Source organism: Acomys minous, assembly GCF_964271855.1.
Source record: "Acomys minous genome assembly, chromosome: 18".
In the NCBI taxonomy this organism is placed as follows: Eukaryota; Metazoa; Chordata; class Mammalia; order Rodentia; family Muridae; genus Acomys; species Acomys minous.
This window is the reverse complement of record NC_140501.1, coordinates 69,079,023-69,098,397: the sequence shown is the minus strand read 5'-3', so window position 1 is coordinate 69,098,397 and position 19,375 is coordinate 69,079,023. Positions and strand designations below refer to the sequence as shown.

The window sequence follows — 19,375 nt, the reverse complement described above, 5'->3', positions numbered from 1 at the left end:
TTAGATCTCTGCATCTGTTGTAGAGTGAGTGAACATCCACCGACAGAGGAGGTTGGATTGGGAGAGAGAATTGCAGTCAGAGAGGCTGAGCTATGCAGGTGCAGAAGCATAGAAAAACACTGCATGCTCCAGCTGTGAGGACACCGCGCCAGGTACAAAGTATACAGACAGCGATGAGGCGGCACAAGGTGGCTCTTACAAAGGGTGGATTCTAGTCCCCAGAGTGCAGAGCTCCAAAGCCATGCAAGGCAAAGTTAATTTGCCCTGTTAACAATGGGGGTGGCCAGCTCAAGGGGTTCATATAAACTGGATCCTACTGTCTTGTGGGAGTTGTCCCTCAGAACTTGGTGGCATCAGAGGTTCAGTGGAGCTGCTGCTGTTAACAGAGGAGATGAGACTGTGTTTCAACACCGTGTCTCTGAAACCATGTGGAGAATAGACAGGAAGTGGAAGAACTGGAAAAGTAGGGTCTTGGGCTCTGTACTCCTATCAGTTTGAAGAAGAAAAAGTTGATAGTCCCTAGATCACAGGATGAAAGTTCAGACCAAGGACAGCAACATAAACTCAGAAGGGGAGATGGGCCAGCTCCATTGGAGGTGACATCATATCAGATAAAAGCTAAAGGCTCTGAGTGACTAAAAGGTTTACTTAAGGCCACAGCATGCTAACAGCACAGCCAGAGCAGTAAGTCTTCCTGGGCTACTATAAGACTATGCTTCCGTTTTCAAGTTACAGCATCATCAAGCACTGCCAACTCCCTAACACAGACAAGAGGACCTCAGGAGACAAGCCTACAGGATCTAGAGTTTGAGGCCAGCCTGAGCTACATGCTTGAGTTCAAGACTAGTTTCAGCTACACACACACACACACACACACACACACACACACACACACACACACACACACACAGAGAGAGAGAGAGAGAGAGAGAGAGAGAGGAGAGATATGAAATAGACATAAAGACATACACAAATTAAGAGAAACAATGCAGTAAGCTTTTCACTATACTGATTATTTATTTTGTAATCTGGTATGTGTAAATATTTACTTATCTAAAGAAAATTGTTGGAAATATCATAGTAGCCTTAAGTCATAGTTTTTATACAATGATAATTAAATGAAGGGTTTGAATGTATTTTTAAAAAATGACAGAAGTCCTGAGACAGCATTTTTTTGTAAAAAAAATGAAATAAAATAGTAATAGCATCAAAAATAACAGGGAACTTACTTCTGCGAGGTCCTAACTAAAGGCAAGAACCACTACCAGTGATTCATGAAACAGATTTTCTTACAATACAGATTTTTTAATCCCCTTAAAAGGTGACAAACAGATTTAGATTTAGTCCTTCAGAAATCAGTCTTCAGAATGCTTGATGCATTGAATTTGGGTTTTAAAATATAATTAGTGAGCCACTGGAGATACAGGTAAATATGGAAGAGAGGAGTTTTATGTTTTGTGTCAACCTTTATTTTACTGTCTGGTTAAAATGTTCAAGACTGAATGCAATGGCCTGTCCTTTCCCGCATGCCAGATCAACTCTTGGCTTTGCCTTTCCCACTCCTTTTGCTTATGGATCAAAGCACCCCAGTGGGAGATGAATTAAAATTCCAGGGAAAGACAGAGTGCTTCAACATTAAATGTGCCTTCCACACACCACATGCTAATGATACTGGGACTTTCTCAGAGTATTTTAGTGCAAAAGCCGAACACTAGGCAGATTGCATTCAATCAGGAGATACATGACAGTAATATGAATTGTAATTAATTTAGGTAGTTTAAATTACCTAAATAACATCAGGAGAAGGAAGCTAATCTGTATGCAATTCAAATAGTGCAGATGGCAAATGAGACCTAGCACAAGCCGGTGGGGTTCCTAAAGAGAGTGAAGCCAGGTGACAAGGGCTTCCCAGTTTTATGCCTTAGCATATAGTGGGATCATTTCTTGGGGGTCACCACCTCTTTAATCCGCTCTCCCAAATGCTCATGGTTGCCTCATGATTATCTATCTGTTGGATGGATGGAATGGAACAATTTATAGATCACATTTTTCCTAAAAAAAAAATTGTGTGTGTGTATGTGTGTGTGTAATAGTATTTGTTTTGGAGTGGGGGAAATGGATAAAACTGAACATCATTGCATTAAGGGAAATGAGCCAGATTCAGATAAATACTGCACACTGTCTCTCAAATGCAAAACCTACATTTAAAGTGTGTGTGTGTGTGTGTGTGTGTGTGTGTGTGTGTTTGTAGATATTGGGTGGGTGTCATAAAACTAGAATGGAGATCATAATAGAGAGGAAGGGGTCTTAAAGAAATAGAGGAAATAGTCTATGTTGCCGTGTAAGCACAACAGAAAACTATCTCAAGGAAGGGAATGCATCAAAGAGGAGCAGGGGCCACAGTGAAGGAAGTGGGTGTGTGGGGACAATTTGAAAAAAAAAAAGCAGAAGAACACTTAAGTGTAAAACCCCATAAGGAATCCAATCAAAATCCATAAGGAATATATATTTTGAAAGCTTTGAAAGCTAACTTTAGAGCAAGTGATATGGCTCAGTTGGTAGCGCTTGCTGCTAATCCTGATGACCTGAGTTCGATTCCCAGATCCCACATGGTGGAAGGAGAAAAGTAACTTCCGCAACTTGTCCTCTGGCCTCTGCATACACATCATGGCACACACAGGCTCCCACACACACATGCACACACATATGTAAATTAATGATAATAAATCTATATATTTTTAGAAAATTTTGTGTTGGCTGAAGGATTTGAGTTTGGAGTGAGGAGCAAATTGTGATGCCTGGGCAAATTTTAAACTACTTTCCCTTTAACAGAATCCTTCAGGTCACAGATTTCCAGAGGTTTTAGTTGACTACAGCGCCATCTATTGCTACATTTAAGGAACTGCCATCTTCCCAAATGCTTATTGCAGAGGATGCCTCAGACAAGAAAGACCCCAGGGCGTTTAGATGCCACATGCCATTATGTACAATAATCCTTAAAGTTATCTCTACTTTGAATAGAGGACACACTTCTGTGTTGATTTCACTGATGTGTCCACAGAGAATTAGGCTCAAAACCCTGAACACCAGTGCCTGGCTGCAGCGCCCCCTCCTGGGAGCCTGGCTGAAGGGGGCTAGGAGGGGGCTATCACGGATGACTCACTAGAGGAAACACCATTAATTCAGTTCCTCTTGTCTGAATAACACGCTTATGTTTATATTCGGCTTTGTGAAATTCCCACTTCTTTGGGAATTTGTCCCGTAAAAATTGGCAACTCCAACCTAAATAAAAAGAATCTGAAACCTAGAATACTATGAGGTATATCTTGGCCGCTTGAAAAATTAGCACACTGGTGCCTCTTGTGCACGTCAGAAGATGCTCAGGTGTTGAGATGGGCAGCCAGGTCAGGGGACAGAGCTTACACGGCATGTGCAAGACCCTGGCTCAGGTCCCCAACACCACAAAGCTAAAGGTGCAAAAGATAGTAGAGGCAGTATTGGTTGTTAGTAATCAAACACAAACCCCATCCGGTGTGCACATATTCACATGTGGCGCCTTTGATTTCTAAAGCAGTTATTATCTTTAAAAAAGAACCCCCCTCTTTCTTTCTCTCAGCTCTTTCCTTACTAGCCCACCCTGTTTCAAACTGTTGCTACATTTTCTAGAGGGAAACATGAAAACTCATGCCCGCTTAATTCACCCTGAGATTCAGTCCTACAGAGGAGCTCAGATGTGGAAGATGTTAAGTCAAAACCTCCTCAGTGGTGAGCCTGCCTTCACTCTTGGGTCCCTCCCTGAGTCCTAATACTCTGTCTGTCCACACATGACTGTCCACAGCCTTTTACGTGGACTGAGTTGGAACTTTTGGATGACCACAGATCTGTATCTTGCACCACGTTCTGTGAATGAAGTTTTCTGTGCAAATAAGAAATAGAAGGGACCTGAGATAGAAAAGCCATAGATACTGATTTTCAAATACTGAAAGAAAATGACCAAGTTCTCTGTTTGATTTCAGGAGGCTCAGCTGTAAGAGGCTTCAGCACTAACTGAAGATACGGGGACATATACTTAACTGCTCTGATTTCTATTGTAAACATGAAGTGCAGCCTGAGGAATAGGCTTCATGAGTGAAGGGCAGCCAGACAAGCTTGAAGAGTGCCACAGCACTAGGCACAGGGGCAGTATGCTCCTGTAAGCCCAGTGTTTGGGAGGTAGAGGTGAGAAGACCCCCAGGCCTTGCTAGCACATCAGGAAGCTCCAGGTTCAGCGAGAAGCCCTCTCTATCCCACAGCCTAAGGTGGAGAGTGACCCAGGAAGATGTAGGACCCTGGCCTCCTCATGCATGCTCACACCATGCATGCATGTACACACACACACACACACACACACACACACACACACACACAGAGAGAGAGAGAGAGAGAGAGAGAGAGAGAGAGAATGGTGAAGTGTGCTCCTTTTCTAAACATCATTGAGTAAATCCAGTTTTGTTTGCAGACTCTATTTCAGATTGGTTAATACAGTGGTCCTGTATTTCATTAAGATAATCACTTTGACTAGCATAATCTCAAATCAAGAGATAAGGACAATCGCCTGATTGATTTTGTTTGGACACAGCTAGAAGGCTTTCAACATCACCTTGGCTCATTGTCTTTGTTTGTTTGTTTGTTTAAAGAGAGCAATCTAGACTTTGCTTCTTCCTTTGTGAAAATTTTTTTCAGTTCTAATATTTCTTCTTGTTTAATTGCCAGAAGAGCCTACTTAAAGGTTTTCACATGTTAATAATTCCCCAACTGGTCCCTGTAAGTGCATTCTGATTGCAAGGAAATTAGTTCACAGCATTTTCCTGGGGTGTAATGTGCCATATTAATGTTTTTATTAACTGTGGCTGATGCGGGGATTGGCTTCTGGCTTCATTCCAAGTCTCCTTTTCCCTCTGTTCGAAGGAGAATCGACTCCTGGGTTTTCACAGGACTTCCTTCCTAGCGAAGGGAAGATGTTTTCCAGTAATCTAATTCACTATGATTCATTATCAAAATGAGAGCCCTGAGGGACTAAAAAATATTAAATCAAGGGGAAGATTTGACACTTAGCTCTTTGGATTTGAGACCATGCATGAGATGGGCCCAGGCCCTCAGCACATATGTAACAGCTGGGCAGCTGGGTCTTCATGTGCGAGTCCTAGAGAGGGAGCAGGCCTGCCTCTGACTACACTGCCCGCCTCTGGATCCTTTTCCCTGGACTGACCTGCCTTGCCTAGCCTCAACAGAAGATGTGCAGAGTCTTACAGCAACTTGATGTGCCAAGGCTGGGTGATGTCCATGGGGGTCTCCCCTCTTCTGAGGAGAAGGGGCAGAAAAGTGAAATGGGGACTGGGAGGAGAAGAGGGAGGGAAAGTTGAGATCAAGATGTAAAGTAAACAAATAACTTAATTAATAGTACTAATTTAAAAAGATATTTGGGTTTGAGTTTTCAGAAAAAATTTTCAAAATCAAATGAGTCTAAATTTATCTAAGGTGAACTTTGACACAAGAACCAATAATGACAGACAAAAAGGAAAATTCTCGAACCAGAATCCATAAGCATTTAAGAGGTGAGTTAGAAGTGAGCCGCAGGAAAAGCAACTCTAGTGTCTGTTTTAGCCAGTGGCGAAGAGGACAGTGTACATAGTGTCTACTGCTCTAGGCAAGACTAAGCTGTTTTTATTCCTTGGTGGGAACCTTACAACATCTGTCTCTATAAGACCCTCTGATTAAATATTTGCAGTTTTCCCTTTTTTGTTTTACTTTTCTTTTCTCTTTTTTCTTTCTTTCCTCCTCCCTCCCTTCCTTTCCTCCTCCCTTTCTTTCTTTCTTTCTTTCTTTCTTTCTGAGTCACTGGTAGGTTTGGCTGGACAAGAATATAACAGGTAGTCCAACCATGCCTTGAACTCAGACCTGCCGCTTGTTGCTGCAATTGAAAGCACATGCCCCTACACTCAGACAATTGAAAGTCTGTAATAAACTCTCATTCTGAAAAGGAAACATCTGATTTTCATCTGAGTTACAGTCTGTGCCAGTGAAGGTAACTGGCCCATTGTTTCCAAGGTCTGATCATTTCTACAGCACAAAATAGTACAAGACACAAAACTCAAGCTTAAAAAAATTAAGATTTGAGATATAGCTCAGTTTGGAGATCAAAAAATTGAAAAAAGTGCTTTCCTAGTGTCTGTAAAGCTCTGGGCTCAATACCTAGCAACACTTAAAGTCCTGCATGGAGGCACATGCTTGTAACTCCCGCACCTGCAGAGGTTTCAGAGGTTCAAGGTCATCCTCAGTTATATAGCAGATTTGATGCCAGGCTAGCTGAATGACTCCCTGTCTTAATAAATAAATAAATTAATTAATTAAAAAAATCTAAAGTGCTAGATCGTGTTCTGGATAATCTAGCCTCAAAATGTTCTCCAGAAAATAAATAGTGTGATGGGCAGAAGGATGAAGAACAAAGTATGAAAACATAGTTACAAAACGCTACAATGAAACCTGCTACTTCATTTTCTAACTTATAAAATTATTTTTTTAATTTATAAAAAGAAATATAAAGAAGAAAGAATCACTGTGAAAGGGAAGATGTGGAGGGAGAATCTGGGGACCTGCATTAGTCAGTTAAGTGCCCAGAGCACAAGAAAAATACCTGAGTTTGGTCCCCAGCACCCATATGAACACTGGATATGGTGTCACATGTAGATAAGTACAGTGTTTAAGGGCACACAGCCAGTGGATTCCTGGGACTCATGGGCCAGCCAGCATAGCCTAATAAATGAACTCTGGGTTCAGTGAGAGATGCTGCCTCAAAATACAAGGTGGAGAGCAACTAAAGAAGACACAGAGCATATACAGGGGGAGGAAATCCCCCTCAGGAACAGTCATAGGGGAGGAGAATAAGGGGAAAATGGGAGGGAGGGAAGAATGGGAGGATACAAGGGATGGGATAACAATTGAGATGTAACAAGAATAAATTAATAAAAAAATTTTTAAAAACTTAAAAAAATAGAAAAAAAAGAAGACACAGAACATTGATGTCTGGCCTCCACAACTGTGCTCACACACACCCATGTGCGTCACATATATGAATAGTCGCATATGCAAACATATATTCACAAGGCCCTTAGTGAATGTTAGCACAACTTAACCAGTCAGAATCCCTCCACTTCCTACTGCTGAGTTGGTCCATGCAGTGGAAGTTTGTGTTAAAACTATCTTGTCTACAGAGTGATGAGCCTATGCCATTAACATGAGTTTCAAGGTCAGGAGCCATTGAAAAGCATTCAAGTATCCTACAGTTGTCGGAGCCCTATCAGTAACTCATCCTGCTTATCTCATTCTTAAAATATGCCAAAGTAAAATCAGGCAACAAGATGGGGGGGGGCAGTGAGTCAGGAGGGTGGGCTCCAAGGCTTATACCTTGGTGGCATCATTAGTTATTATTAAAGGTTTTGGAGTGGATAAAAACCACATTGAATGAATTCTACATAGAAATCCAAAGAGCGCAAGTCAGGTGGCTTCCTACTGCTGTGTGATACCTAAGCTTGGTGTCTGTTATGAACATGATGGAGAATTTCCAGAGTCTGATGGATTATCATTTTCCCAGGAGTCTAAACTGGTGTCTTTTAAACCTCTACCATGACTATAGCTATCAGAGACAGTGTCCCCTCCCTTCTCCCAGCTGGGCTGAAATGTTCCCAACCCCAAGTGGCAGCTACCTCAAAGTCAGCTACCCCTCACCCCCACCTTCAAGCAATCAGTAGTAGTCAGTGCTGGAGGCTAAGGCCCATGACTTCACGAAGGGGTTTGGGTGAGCTGGGTTCCCAAGGGAAAAGCTTCAGCCATATCTGAGTGTAGACAGACTTTTCATCTGTAAGAATGAAATAAGAAGACCATTCACGGAAAGAAAAGTGTAGGAGAAAAACTGCCTCCTCAGCAATGTTCCATACACATCCCGGTGATTCTGAAGATGACTGGAGCATCATGGAGGCAGCCTCTGTAAAGCAACTGAAGGAAGTACGGGAGGAGATTAGAACACGAAAATCTTGCACGCATCAGGGGTGCAGAAGGATGGTAAGTACGTTTTAGGAGACGTCCTGATGCTTGATCTGCTGAACCTCTTGTTACTTGATCTTGTTTGAACATTTAATCTCCCCCTTTGCATTTCCCCGAGTTGCATTTTGACTCTGTATCAGCATCCCTTTTAATCCCAAACACAGCTTCAGCATCCCCAGGTGGCTTAACAATTCTTTTGGAAGGTCACATAGAGCTTACTGCTACAGCGCACTCAACTGTGAGTTCTTGGAGTTAAGTGACCTAAAGACTTCTCTCTGAGCTGAAATGTTTCATGTCCTAGCAAGAATATACCTGGGAGAATCATTAAGGCACATGGCTGCCACGTTGCCCCACTAACACTCAGTACAGCACTGTGGATTCCACCCATTGATATTTGAAAGGTAGGGCTGGTGGTGTAGCTCAGTGGGGAGAGCAGTTGCCTAGCATGCAGCGTGCTGAAGCCAACGGTTTGACCCCAAGCACTGCCAGGGAGCTGGCTGCCTGTAATCCCAGCACTAAGATGTTTCAACATCATCAGAAATTCAAGGACATTACAAACCACATAGGTAGTTTGAGGCCAGCCTGCAATGTGTGAGAGTGTTAAAAAAAAAAAAAAGAAGAAGAAGAAGAAGCCTTAGACTTGACATTATACTAATTTTTTCTTTTCAAAATAAGACATGGAAAGAGAAGGGTATTTATGACGAGGTGAATGGTATCTTGTTAGTGACATAGTTCTCTCTACTGCTCTGACATGAGTGAGCTCCGTCAGTTGTCTCTGCCTGAAATCCTGGGGGAGGGAGTGCTCCCGATGAGTATTATACAAGTCAATCCAAGAAAACCACACATGGCACAGCACAACCCACAAAACTGCGCTTCATATCCATTCAGCTTGGAGAGAGAGGATCAGACAGGGTCTCACTCTGTAGCCCATACTAGCTACTATCTATAAGGTGAGTACCTTATAGCCCAGATTTGCAGCCTATGTAAAACTTATGGCAATCCCCCTGCCTCAGTGCTGGAATTATACAATGAGACTCTGAGCTCAGCTAATGCTGTCAGTTCCAAGCCCCATTTGTCTGTCAGTCCTCTCCTCTTCCCAGACGCCTTCACAGCCCTTGGTGAAAAGGAAACCGCAGCTCATAACCAGCAGCACCCACAGCTGCTCATCAGAGCCCATGAAGTGTAACGCGGAAGGAAATGCAGTGTCCATCCAGTTCCATGCAGGCAGCTCCTCCTTTTCTTCAGGCTCCTCAGGACTCCTCCTGTCTGCTGGAGCTGATGACTTGGGGTTTGCAGCCTTCTGGACATCTGGGAGCACAGTGGGACTGAGCTGCAGGAAGTCCGTCATGTTGTTGCATTTGTCCTATTTATAGCCTACCTCCTACTAAGGAGGGGACTGAGAGAGCCTCACAAAATGTAACAAGACCAAGAGATAAAAATAAACAAATGGAAAATTTACACAACGGGAGTGTTTAAAACTGCACTGAATATGTGGATGCAGGCAGACAGAAATCTCCAACTACTACTAATCTACAAGTGACCCACATCAAACGGAAAGACCTGTGAAGAAACAGCACCTTGGGTTCCAAGGCAATGCATGCTATGTGATCATGCACCTGAGGGAGGGAGATGCTGGCTTTATCTCTACTCTAAAGGCAGGCACATGATAGAAAGAAGCGATGTCTGCATCCAAGTTACCTGTTTGACCTGTCTAGGAAAAATAATTCAATCCCCAAAGAAAATAGAGTGGCTTTAGACTCTAGTCCAGAAACCTACCCCACTATCATCTCTGAGACAGAAAGGACCCATATGTATCAGCAAATGCTTGGCCAATCCCAGGTGCAGGTGTCTACATCCACACCTCTGAGGTCTACATCTTGAAATTTGTATGGGGACCATGATGTTTCAAAGGAAATTAAAGTTTGAACATTGAATTTCCGTCCATTCTCTATATGACTTGTAAAATGCCGGAAGATTTTTCTTTTAAGAAACAGTAATAATCCCTGTGGAGGGGGCACAGCACAAGCTACTTGGCAGAATATTTGCCTATCACACATGACACCCCAGCTCTGATACCTAGCTCTGCAAAGAACTGGGCCCAGTGGTAGAAGCAGGGGTCAGAAGTGAATGTTTATTATTCTTGGCTACACAGCAAGGCTGAGACTCTGAGACCAGTGTGACTGAGCCCACAAGATCCCATTCAGGGGGGAAAACCCATAAAACCTAAAACCAAAAGCATCAATACACAAAACACTACTAGAAGCAATATAAGTTTTTACTGTTGAAGGTTTCCTTCAAAGCAGAGAAAGAAGCGTCTCCAACCTTCTTACTCAAATAGAGCTCTTACCTACACAGAAGCTACCTCCCCAAGACAGGACGGTCAGCAGATCCCAGCTAGGGCAGCAAGTCTGTAGATGTCACATTCAGGCACCTTTTTTTTTTTTAAGCTAACTGAGCACCTACTTATAGCTAAGTAGGCAGCCAAGACTGAGGACCCTGCTCTGGGAGATTCGCCCAGTGTGCTGTCTCTCTTTGTGCTTTTTACATTAGACTAATGTTTTTCTTCTCTTTTCCTTCCACACACATATTTAACCGCAAAAGTCCCAGAAACCTCAGCTTACATGTCCCTTGTAAGAATTCACTAACATTTGCTGTCATGCCCACCCTGCCACTGTCCTTTAGAAAGCACCTCTTCCTTGCTACCACAGTATAAGGTAAGTGTTTGGTCTCAGCTGTGCGTCATTTTAAACTGATGGTGAAAGATGAGAAGGGAGTGCTGTCGTGTTTTAAGGCCGAGTCTTCCTTACGGCCGAGCAGTCTGTTTCTCGAGGGCGTACCTGCCACACTACTGCAACAGTGCACTCTGCTTTGCTGTCTTTCTAAAGCACATTCACCTCCGCTTCTCTCCCATTTAACTTGAAAAACGGCCAGCTAAGGAAGCTGATAAGTGGTTCCTTGTGGGGTATAATGCATGAGAACTTCTTAAGGAAATGTCTTACCCAGAGAGCGAGTCTGCATCCCCCTCCCCTTGCCTTCTGAAGGCACTGCATCCTAATCTAAAGAAGGATCTACTAGAAAAGGTGACATAAATTAGTGGGTGGCAATACAACCTTCTAAAGTCACATCTCACAGATGGATGCCAACTATGCAAAGTAAAGCAATGGCGATTATTCTGCTCCCCGCTTTGGAATAGCTCGGCTACTATCCTCACATCTGCGAGGCTGTTCTCTGCTCCAGGATAATTTATGACATGGTAACATATCAGTCTTTCACGATCTACAAAACACAGAGCAAACATTCAGTAGGGGCTCAGCGAATGTCCCATAGAGAGTGAAAGATGTATCTGTTGCCAGCATTCTTCCTGAGACCATTCACTAAGTAAATATAATGACATTTAAAGGAACTCCCAAAACAATTTATTTCCTCAATCTAGTGTCCAGTGCAATGCAGGCTTTTTGGAATAAAAATGAAGACAGTTATAATGATTCAGCACTCAACTAACTGATGGCTTTTCCAAAATCTCATTCCTCTAGAACATCAGTTAAATGGTACAGTGGCCCAAGATGCTCTCTTCATGAGGAAAGGCATGAAGTAATGCTGCCTGTAAGATTTCCCCCAGAGTTTATGAACTTAACACATATCTAAAGTAAAGTCATTAGCTTAACATGGCTAGTTGCAGAATTCTTTAGATTGAAGACAGAAGACCTGAACTCACTGATGCGTGTGAGTGACACCCTCTCTACCCACTGCACCAATCATATTTCCCCTCTCCAGGTGGTCTCGTGGCTCAATTCCAACTACTTCCTGGAAAGGTGAATTCAGCTAGAGGCAGAGCTCTCTGCACTCATAGCAACACACAGGTGGCGCGAAGAAGACAGAATTTCAGAAAACTTGGGTCTGTGAATCTACTGCTTTGTGCTTGAATGTTGCCTACATCTTCTGTTCTTGCTACTTCATAGAAAGTAACAAGTACAAGTTACTTCATAGGTCTTGGTATATTTGCGCTTTTGCTGATGTATTGTGAAGAAAAGTCAGACCTAAGATTACAATGTCTGCATGCCGCCCACAAGTGACATACAATTATACTTTTATTAAATAGTTACTGAAACCTGAATTTGTTTCTTCTTGCTGCTATAACAAGTTAACACAAAATCAGGGGCTTAAAACATCACAAACCTATTACTTCATAGTTCTAGAGGTCAAAAGCTGGGCCTGACTGGGCTCAGATGGATGCTGGCAGAGCTTCATCCCTTCCATATCTCCTCCCAAGACTCTGTGTAGTGGGGAGAGAGGCACAGGTGGGACTGAGTGGCTATAATCTCAGGTGAGGGGATAATGATGCTTCTCTCAGCCTTTCTAGGAGGGACCTAGCTGATGGGGAAACTCCATATGCAGCTTTTAGGAGGTTGTCATCAAAGCTGGAACTTCTCAATGATGTGGCTATGTGTAGATCACTTGTACTCCTGTAAGAAACTCCGACCCCATATTATTGTTAAGTAAGCCAATTATATTCATTGATTCACCAAGCTGAAATTCAACAGTAAGCATTGTACACAAAGTCACATGCTCTGGAGAAGCATTCTCCATCATGACATCTCCTCACCATGTGCCTATTACATAGGAAATCTCATCTATATATTCTCTAGAGTTTTATCCCAATCTACAGGGTGCTAAGCACAGAATTCCATCCAGAGCATGTCCCAAACCAACAGTAAAGTATTGAAAGAAATACCTCCAAGGGTGGCTTGATGACTTTTATGTTTAATGTCAGTGCCCCCCGCCCCCGCAGCTGTTAATGACTCAGAATATTTTTTAAAAAGATTTTCTTTGGTGAAGAGGTGACTCATCACATCAAGAGAGTAAAGAAGACCTATAGTGTCAACCAGCCTGGGCTCATGGAGGCTCACAGAGACTGAATCTTCAACCAAAAAGTAAGCATGGGCTGGTCCTAGGCTCCCTGCACTTATGTAGCAGATGCACAGCTTGATTTACATGTGGGTCCCCCAACAACTGAAATGGAGGTCCTCTCTGACTCTGATCCCTGCCTTTGTATCCCCTTCCTCTAACTGGCCTGCCTTGTCTGGCCTCAGTGGGAGAGGATGTGTCTAGTTCTAGAGTGACTTAATGTGCCAGAGAGGGTTGTGCCCAGGGAGTACCTCCCCCTTCTCTGAGGAGAAGGAGAGTGGAGAATTTGGAGAAAGGGTGTCCAGGGGCGTGAGCAGGTGGAGGGGGAGGCTGCAATTAAGATGTAAAGTCAACAAATAAATAAATTTTTAAAAAGAAAAGAGTGTGAGTCTCTTACTCAGGGCTCAATAGCGTCTACCTGCAATTAGAGTAAGGGGAAAATGGGAGGGAGGGAGGAGTGGGAGGATACAAGGGATGGAATAACAATTGACATGTAATATGAATAAATTAATAAAATATATTTTAAAAGAAAGGGATGGCTTGGAAGCACTCATAGCCTGGAAAGAGTATAGAGATGGGATCTAGCCCACACCGCCATCTGTGTTAGCAACCTGGACCACTCACAGAGAAAGAGGCACCACGTGACCAAACATGTGACTGTTGAGTGAAATTGCATTTAAAGTGAAAAGTCCCCAAATTATCAAATGCCTCATCCAGTACCAAGAGAGAAACTTCTAAGGAACAAATTCTGAAAGGACAGAGGGTGACAAAAACCATTCCAGTCCATGTGTGTGGCTTGCTTGAGGCCTGGCTAAGTATCTCTCCTTCTCCAAACATCAAGTAACCAGACTGGAAATGGGCAGTGGTGCATTGGAGTCAGCTAAGTAAAAGCACAGATCCAGAATCCCTGGGGACATAGCTGATAATCTGCCTGTAAGAACACACACATAACCATAGGCAGAAAATGTTTCTTTAAGACAGATGCCCTTAGGCAAGGGGGAAAGGAATGGATAAGTCGAAAGGCTCTTACCTAGACCTTGATTCTGCTGTTCCCACCCAATGGCTTCTGGAACCTGGTAGGTGGCTACCTCTAGTAGATCCATGCCTCTGGGCTCTATGTCAGGCTCTTGGGATGTGATGCCAGGCAGAGTAAACCCTGGTAGCTCAGTGTCACCATCGAAGTCCTTATACAAGGAGTCTGTGTCTTTATCTTCCTCATCTTCCTCCTCATCTTCCTCTTCTTCTTCTTCATCTTCATCCTCCTCATCCTCATCATCTTCAACTTCTGGAAAAGAGAATTCAAAGAAAACCTTGAAGACATTCAATGACACTTTTTTTGAAGTGACACAAACACTACAAAATAATCGTGTTTGCCTTTTTAAAACCAAGTGTTAAAGTCAACATTGGGCTGTCTAAGCTTTACGAGATGGTGTGCCTGATATGCACCCTGTATTACATAAGATAACCCTCACGTTTACTAGGAGTTAAAGTTTAGGAATTGTGGTTGTTAGGTTTTTGTGGGTTTTGTTTGTTTGTTTTGTTGCTTGACACAACACGAGCTAGATTCATCAGGGAAGAATTAACCTCAGCTGAGAAGGTGCTTCAATAAGACTGGACTGTAGGCAGGTCTGTGGGGCATGGCTTGTGTGGGAGGACCCTTCCCACTGTGAGCTGTGTTATCCCTGGACAAGTGATCCTGGGTTGTACAAAAAAAGTAGATTGAGCAAGCTAAGAGGAGCAAGCCAGGAAGCAGCACTCCCCCATGCCCTCTGCCTCAGGTTCCTGTCTCCATGCCGGTAAGCTCCTGCTTTGACGTCTCTCACAGTAAACTATAATGTAAAACATGAAATGAGTGCAGTCTCCTCAAGCTGCTCTTGGTCAGTAATAGAAGGTGAACTAAGACAGGAACAGGAGACATTCTGTTTTCTGGAGGTCATAGAATGTTTATCTGTTAGAAATTACCCTCACATATCAAAGAATATAAAAAGAAGTTATTTTCATCTTTTTAATAATAATATTAAAGAAGAAAACATTATTTTGATGACTTCTCTTTCCATCTTCTACATCAGTGAATAGAATTCAGCAATGTCACATGAGAGGCATATGGGCTTGGGTTGCACTTTCCCTGTAGGATAGTAACCTCCAAACCTGGAAATAATTACACCAACATCCTCAGTCAGTGCTAAAGAGAGTTATGAAATTGGACATTTATCATGCACGCCCATGACCCATGAAAAGACATCAGCATTGTTAAGAGTTAACTTTTACAACTGAGCCTTCTTGGTGCAGCCAGTGGAGTGGTCTGAGGGACCTAGGAATCTGCATCTAAGTGGCTTCACTGATTTTAATTTTCCATGAGGAGGCTCTTAGAACTTAGGTTAGGGGATGAGAAATGGTCCCTGAAAATAGATATGACGCAGATCTGGAGAGCTGGTGATACAATTTGTAGGAGAAACACTTGCTGATTGTTATTATATGAAACAAGAGGGAAGAAGATTCCTGCCATGACCAATCGGAATGCAAAGATAATATACAAAATCAAGAAGTCTACTTGAGACACATTATGTGACAGCCATGACAATGACATCACATGCAAAGATTGAAAGCCCAGGAAAGGTGGAGATGTGGAAGTAATCAATGGACAACAACACAGACTAGGTTCTTGTTCCTTTTAGTTTGCTATGAGTGCGATGAACTAAAAAAGTACTGTCAGGGCTGGGTTGTGCCTCAGTTGAGAGAGTGCTTGCCTAGCACACGTGAAGTACTAGGCTTCATCTCCCCCCCACCCCCCACAAACACACACACACAGAGAGAGGGGGGAGGGAGAGAGAGGAAGGGGAACTGGGAAGGGAGAGCTGGAGGGAGGGAGGGAGGGAACACTAAAACACAAAGCAGCAGTACCAGATAAGAACACCAGGTGGCTCAACAATGCTTGGTGACATTAAGTGATATGGTCAGAGTAGAAATTTTTTTTTAATAATGTCTTATCACACATGACCAGGAAAGAGAAAAAAAAATGTGTCTAGCCTCTCTCTGAGCCAGTGTCATCTCTCTGGCCACGCTCTGATAGACCATCCTAAGAGCAGCTTCATAACCCACAGGAGCCTTTGTTCTTCTGAGAGGTGCAGCCTCTGAGACACCCAAAGGCAATGATGGCATTATCCCACAAACTCACATTGCTGCCTGAGCAGGGAAGGAATTCACAGGCTCTGTCTCACTCACCGGGGGCTCATTTAATAACAACTTCGGGTGCTCAGATAAAACGAGTTTGTTCAAACCCAGAATAGCTCTCCTTCTAGGTTAGGGCTCACTTTTCTTATTAATTACAAACATGACTTCAGTTTGTGGTCACTGAAGATCATGCTTTAATTTGCTTATTTCTAGGTTAATATAAATTTCTCATGGGCAGATCTCAGCAAAGGCTGGCCCAGGATCTCTAATGCAGACATTTTTTTTCAGGTCCAAAAGACCAGCACATAGTGAGCGTCTCCAGACTGTCATTAGCACACCACAGGAGTGAAGAACGCTTGCAGATGTGCCATCCCAGGATGAGGGAAAGTACCAGAAGAAGAACCTGTGTCCCCAGCATGTCTCCCCCTCCTGACTCTGAACAGCTCCTCACCTGTTCCTTCTGCCTTCTTACAGCAGCCATTCTTCATATGAACCCTCACCTTTGACCTATGTGATCATTAGTTTTAGAACACAGAGTTCTCTTTTCACTGGAATTTCCCTTCCCCTTCCTATGTTTAAAAAAGGATCCAAGGCAGACAAACTACCGCACACAAAAAAGTAGCAGGCTACTGTGAAGAAGGGAACTTCCCTGGGCTAAGTTGTACTAGTTTCTGCCATGTCCCTCTGAGGAATGGGAACACCTTTCCAAGGAAGAAATGTTTACTGATATCTGGGAACTCTGTGGCAATAGATATTTAAAGTTCAAAAATAAGGGCAGAAATGTGGCTCAGTGGGTACAGCACTTGCCACCAAAACGTGAGGATCTGGGTCCAATCCCTGAAAGCCATGATGGAAGAAAAGAAGTTGCTCTCTGATACTTCCTCCCCAAACACACACACCATGGCAAGGATGCACTTGCGTTCACATGCGTCATATGCAAACACATGGACACACAGATGACAATAGTAATTAATTGAATTAAATTGTTTTGATTAGTAGCAATGTTGGCAAAAAGGTTTCCACATATGAGAATAAGTACAGCCCTAGGAGTGGCATTATTTTTATATTCAGCTTGTTCTTAGGTTGAGCATGAAATTGAGTATGAAACTTAAAAGCCAGACAGGGAAGCCTAAATTTGTTCTAAGGCTATGAAGCAATCCTCCAGCAGATGGCTCTCTAAGAGTTGGATTGCTGAGAAACCGCAGACATTTCTATCACAAAATTCAGCACCTCAAGGCTCTAAGCTGGTTGAGAATTTACTGAACCCCTACATTTCTAAAACCTTAAATATTCCCACCTTCATATTTTATCATATGTGAGATATATACAAAGATATTTGTGTATATGTATATTATGAAGTTTAACATCAAATTTCAATGTAATAGCATACATATATACACAAATACCATAAATGTGTCACCAAGCTTGCTAATGCACAACCCCAGAGAACTCACCATTCCACTGAAGAATTAGAATGTGTTTAATAATCTTGTCTGAGGGCTGAAGTGATGGCTGAGAGGTCAAGAGACCACCCTGCTCCTGCAGAGGGCCATGTTCAATCTCTAACACCCACTTTGTGTAGCCCAGAACCATATTAAATTTCACATCTAAATGGATCCCCTGTGATGTTACCTACACTCACATGCTCACATGCACATGGTTATACACAGACACACACATACACATACTAAAACTAAATATTTCTCACACACATATTCTTGCAACTTTATGCATACTCCTTTATTACCTTAACCTCCTTCTGCTCCTAATATTATTCAAATTTACTGAATGGCATATGTTAGCACTTTTAAATTATATATTCCACTACGTTTCTAAGCCTTGAACTGATTCTGAAAACATTAGTGTTCATGTTTAGCTAAACAAAAACTAACTTTTGTCACTGTCTTACCTGTCATTTAAAAGGGCTCTAATCATTGCTGGTGAGATAGCTCAACAGGTGAGAAAAATTTCCAGGTTGAAAAACAGATGCTGATGCCGCTAGAAGCATCAGTAATCCATGCACCACTACAGTAACACGAGAATCAGCCACTAGCTCGCCTGGCAGATGCTGCGCAGCAGCAGAAACAGCAAGAGAATCCTCAGTGGGGTGAGAGAAAATGGACTCAAACGTTGTCCCCTGACCTGCACATGCACCCTTGGCACTGCTGTCCCTGCACACACAAACACACAAGCAAGTAGATATCTTTATTATCCTCGTGATACCGCCCTGATTTATGTCTGTTGCTGTCCACTGTTTGGCTCTGTCCTCTCCTCCTGCTTCATAACGTATAAGTGGTTGTAATGTCTGTAAATGGTCGTGGATTTACTTTGTTCCTAGCTCTTCCTGAGTCTCAGCCCTTCCTGTCAGAGTTGTATTTCTTCCTCTTTTAGCAGCTCATTTTGTAGAGTCTGTTTTTAGTACGTTGCCTTTACTCTTTAAATGCACGAGCACAGAATTCTTGGCTGTTCTCTTCCCGGCATGCTGACGATGGAATCCTGTCCTGTAGCTTACATTCCCAGTGTCCTCCGTGAAGTCTGTTCTCAGACTCCTGTTTCTTTGGAAAGGATCTGTCTTTTTATTCCCTGAATTTGTTCTTTCTAATCTGGACTTCAAGAATGTCTTTCTCCTCCTAGCACTCCCCCATGCCATCTGCTGGGTCACATGTTTGTGTTGTGACTTCATTCCTCATTTCTCTGCACATGGCTATTACACACTTTGTGCCTGACAGTGTAGTCTCTGCTGCCCTCAGTTATGGTGGATCGCCTGCGTGTTAACTTGTTGATGCTTGTTACAAGTTGCAGGTGGGCTTGATTCTAAAGTGTGAGAAGCCTCTGGGTTTCTACTGGGAATTTATTCCCACTTTTGTCCTCAAATCCAAGCTAGTATGCCTTCTAGAGACCCTTCTGCCTTGTTATAAACTCAATTATCCATGACCTACTGACCTTTCTATGGTAAAAACCCATCACATTTCTGTTTAAACCTGAAATCCAAATATAATACATTAACAAATTGTTTACATTGTCTTCCCTTGATACACTCCCAACAAACTAAGACCTTCTTTTGTTATTCAAATCCTAATTTCAAATAGTTATATGAACATCTGCTACCTGATGTATCTTTTCTTTTTTAAAATATAGTTTATTAACTTATTCATATTACATCTCAGTTGTTATCCCATCCCTTGCATCCTCCCATTCTTCCCTCCCTCCCATTTTCCCA

The 19,375-nt window shown here is 42.8% G+C and overlaps 1 protein-coding gene across 1 annotated transcript in view; it reads right to left on the bottom strand.

The window, feature by feature from the left end:
- Window positions 1–19,375, bottom strand: part of ARMH4 (armadillo like helical domain containing 4) — a 94,162-nt gene that overhangs the window by 42,860 nt on the left and 31,927 nt on the right. Inside the window, exon 6 of the mRNA XM_084768031.1 lies at window positions 14,015–14,269. Within this exon, the coding sequence (XP_084624157.1) occupies window positions 14,015–14,269 (255 nt within the window). The remainder of the gene's footprint in view (window positions 1–14,014; window positions 14,270–19,375) is intronic.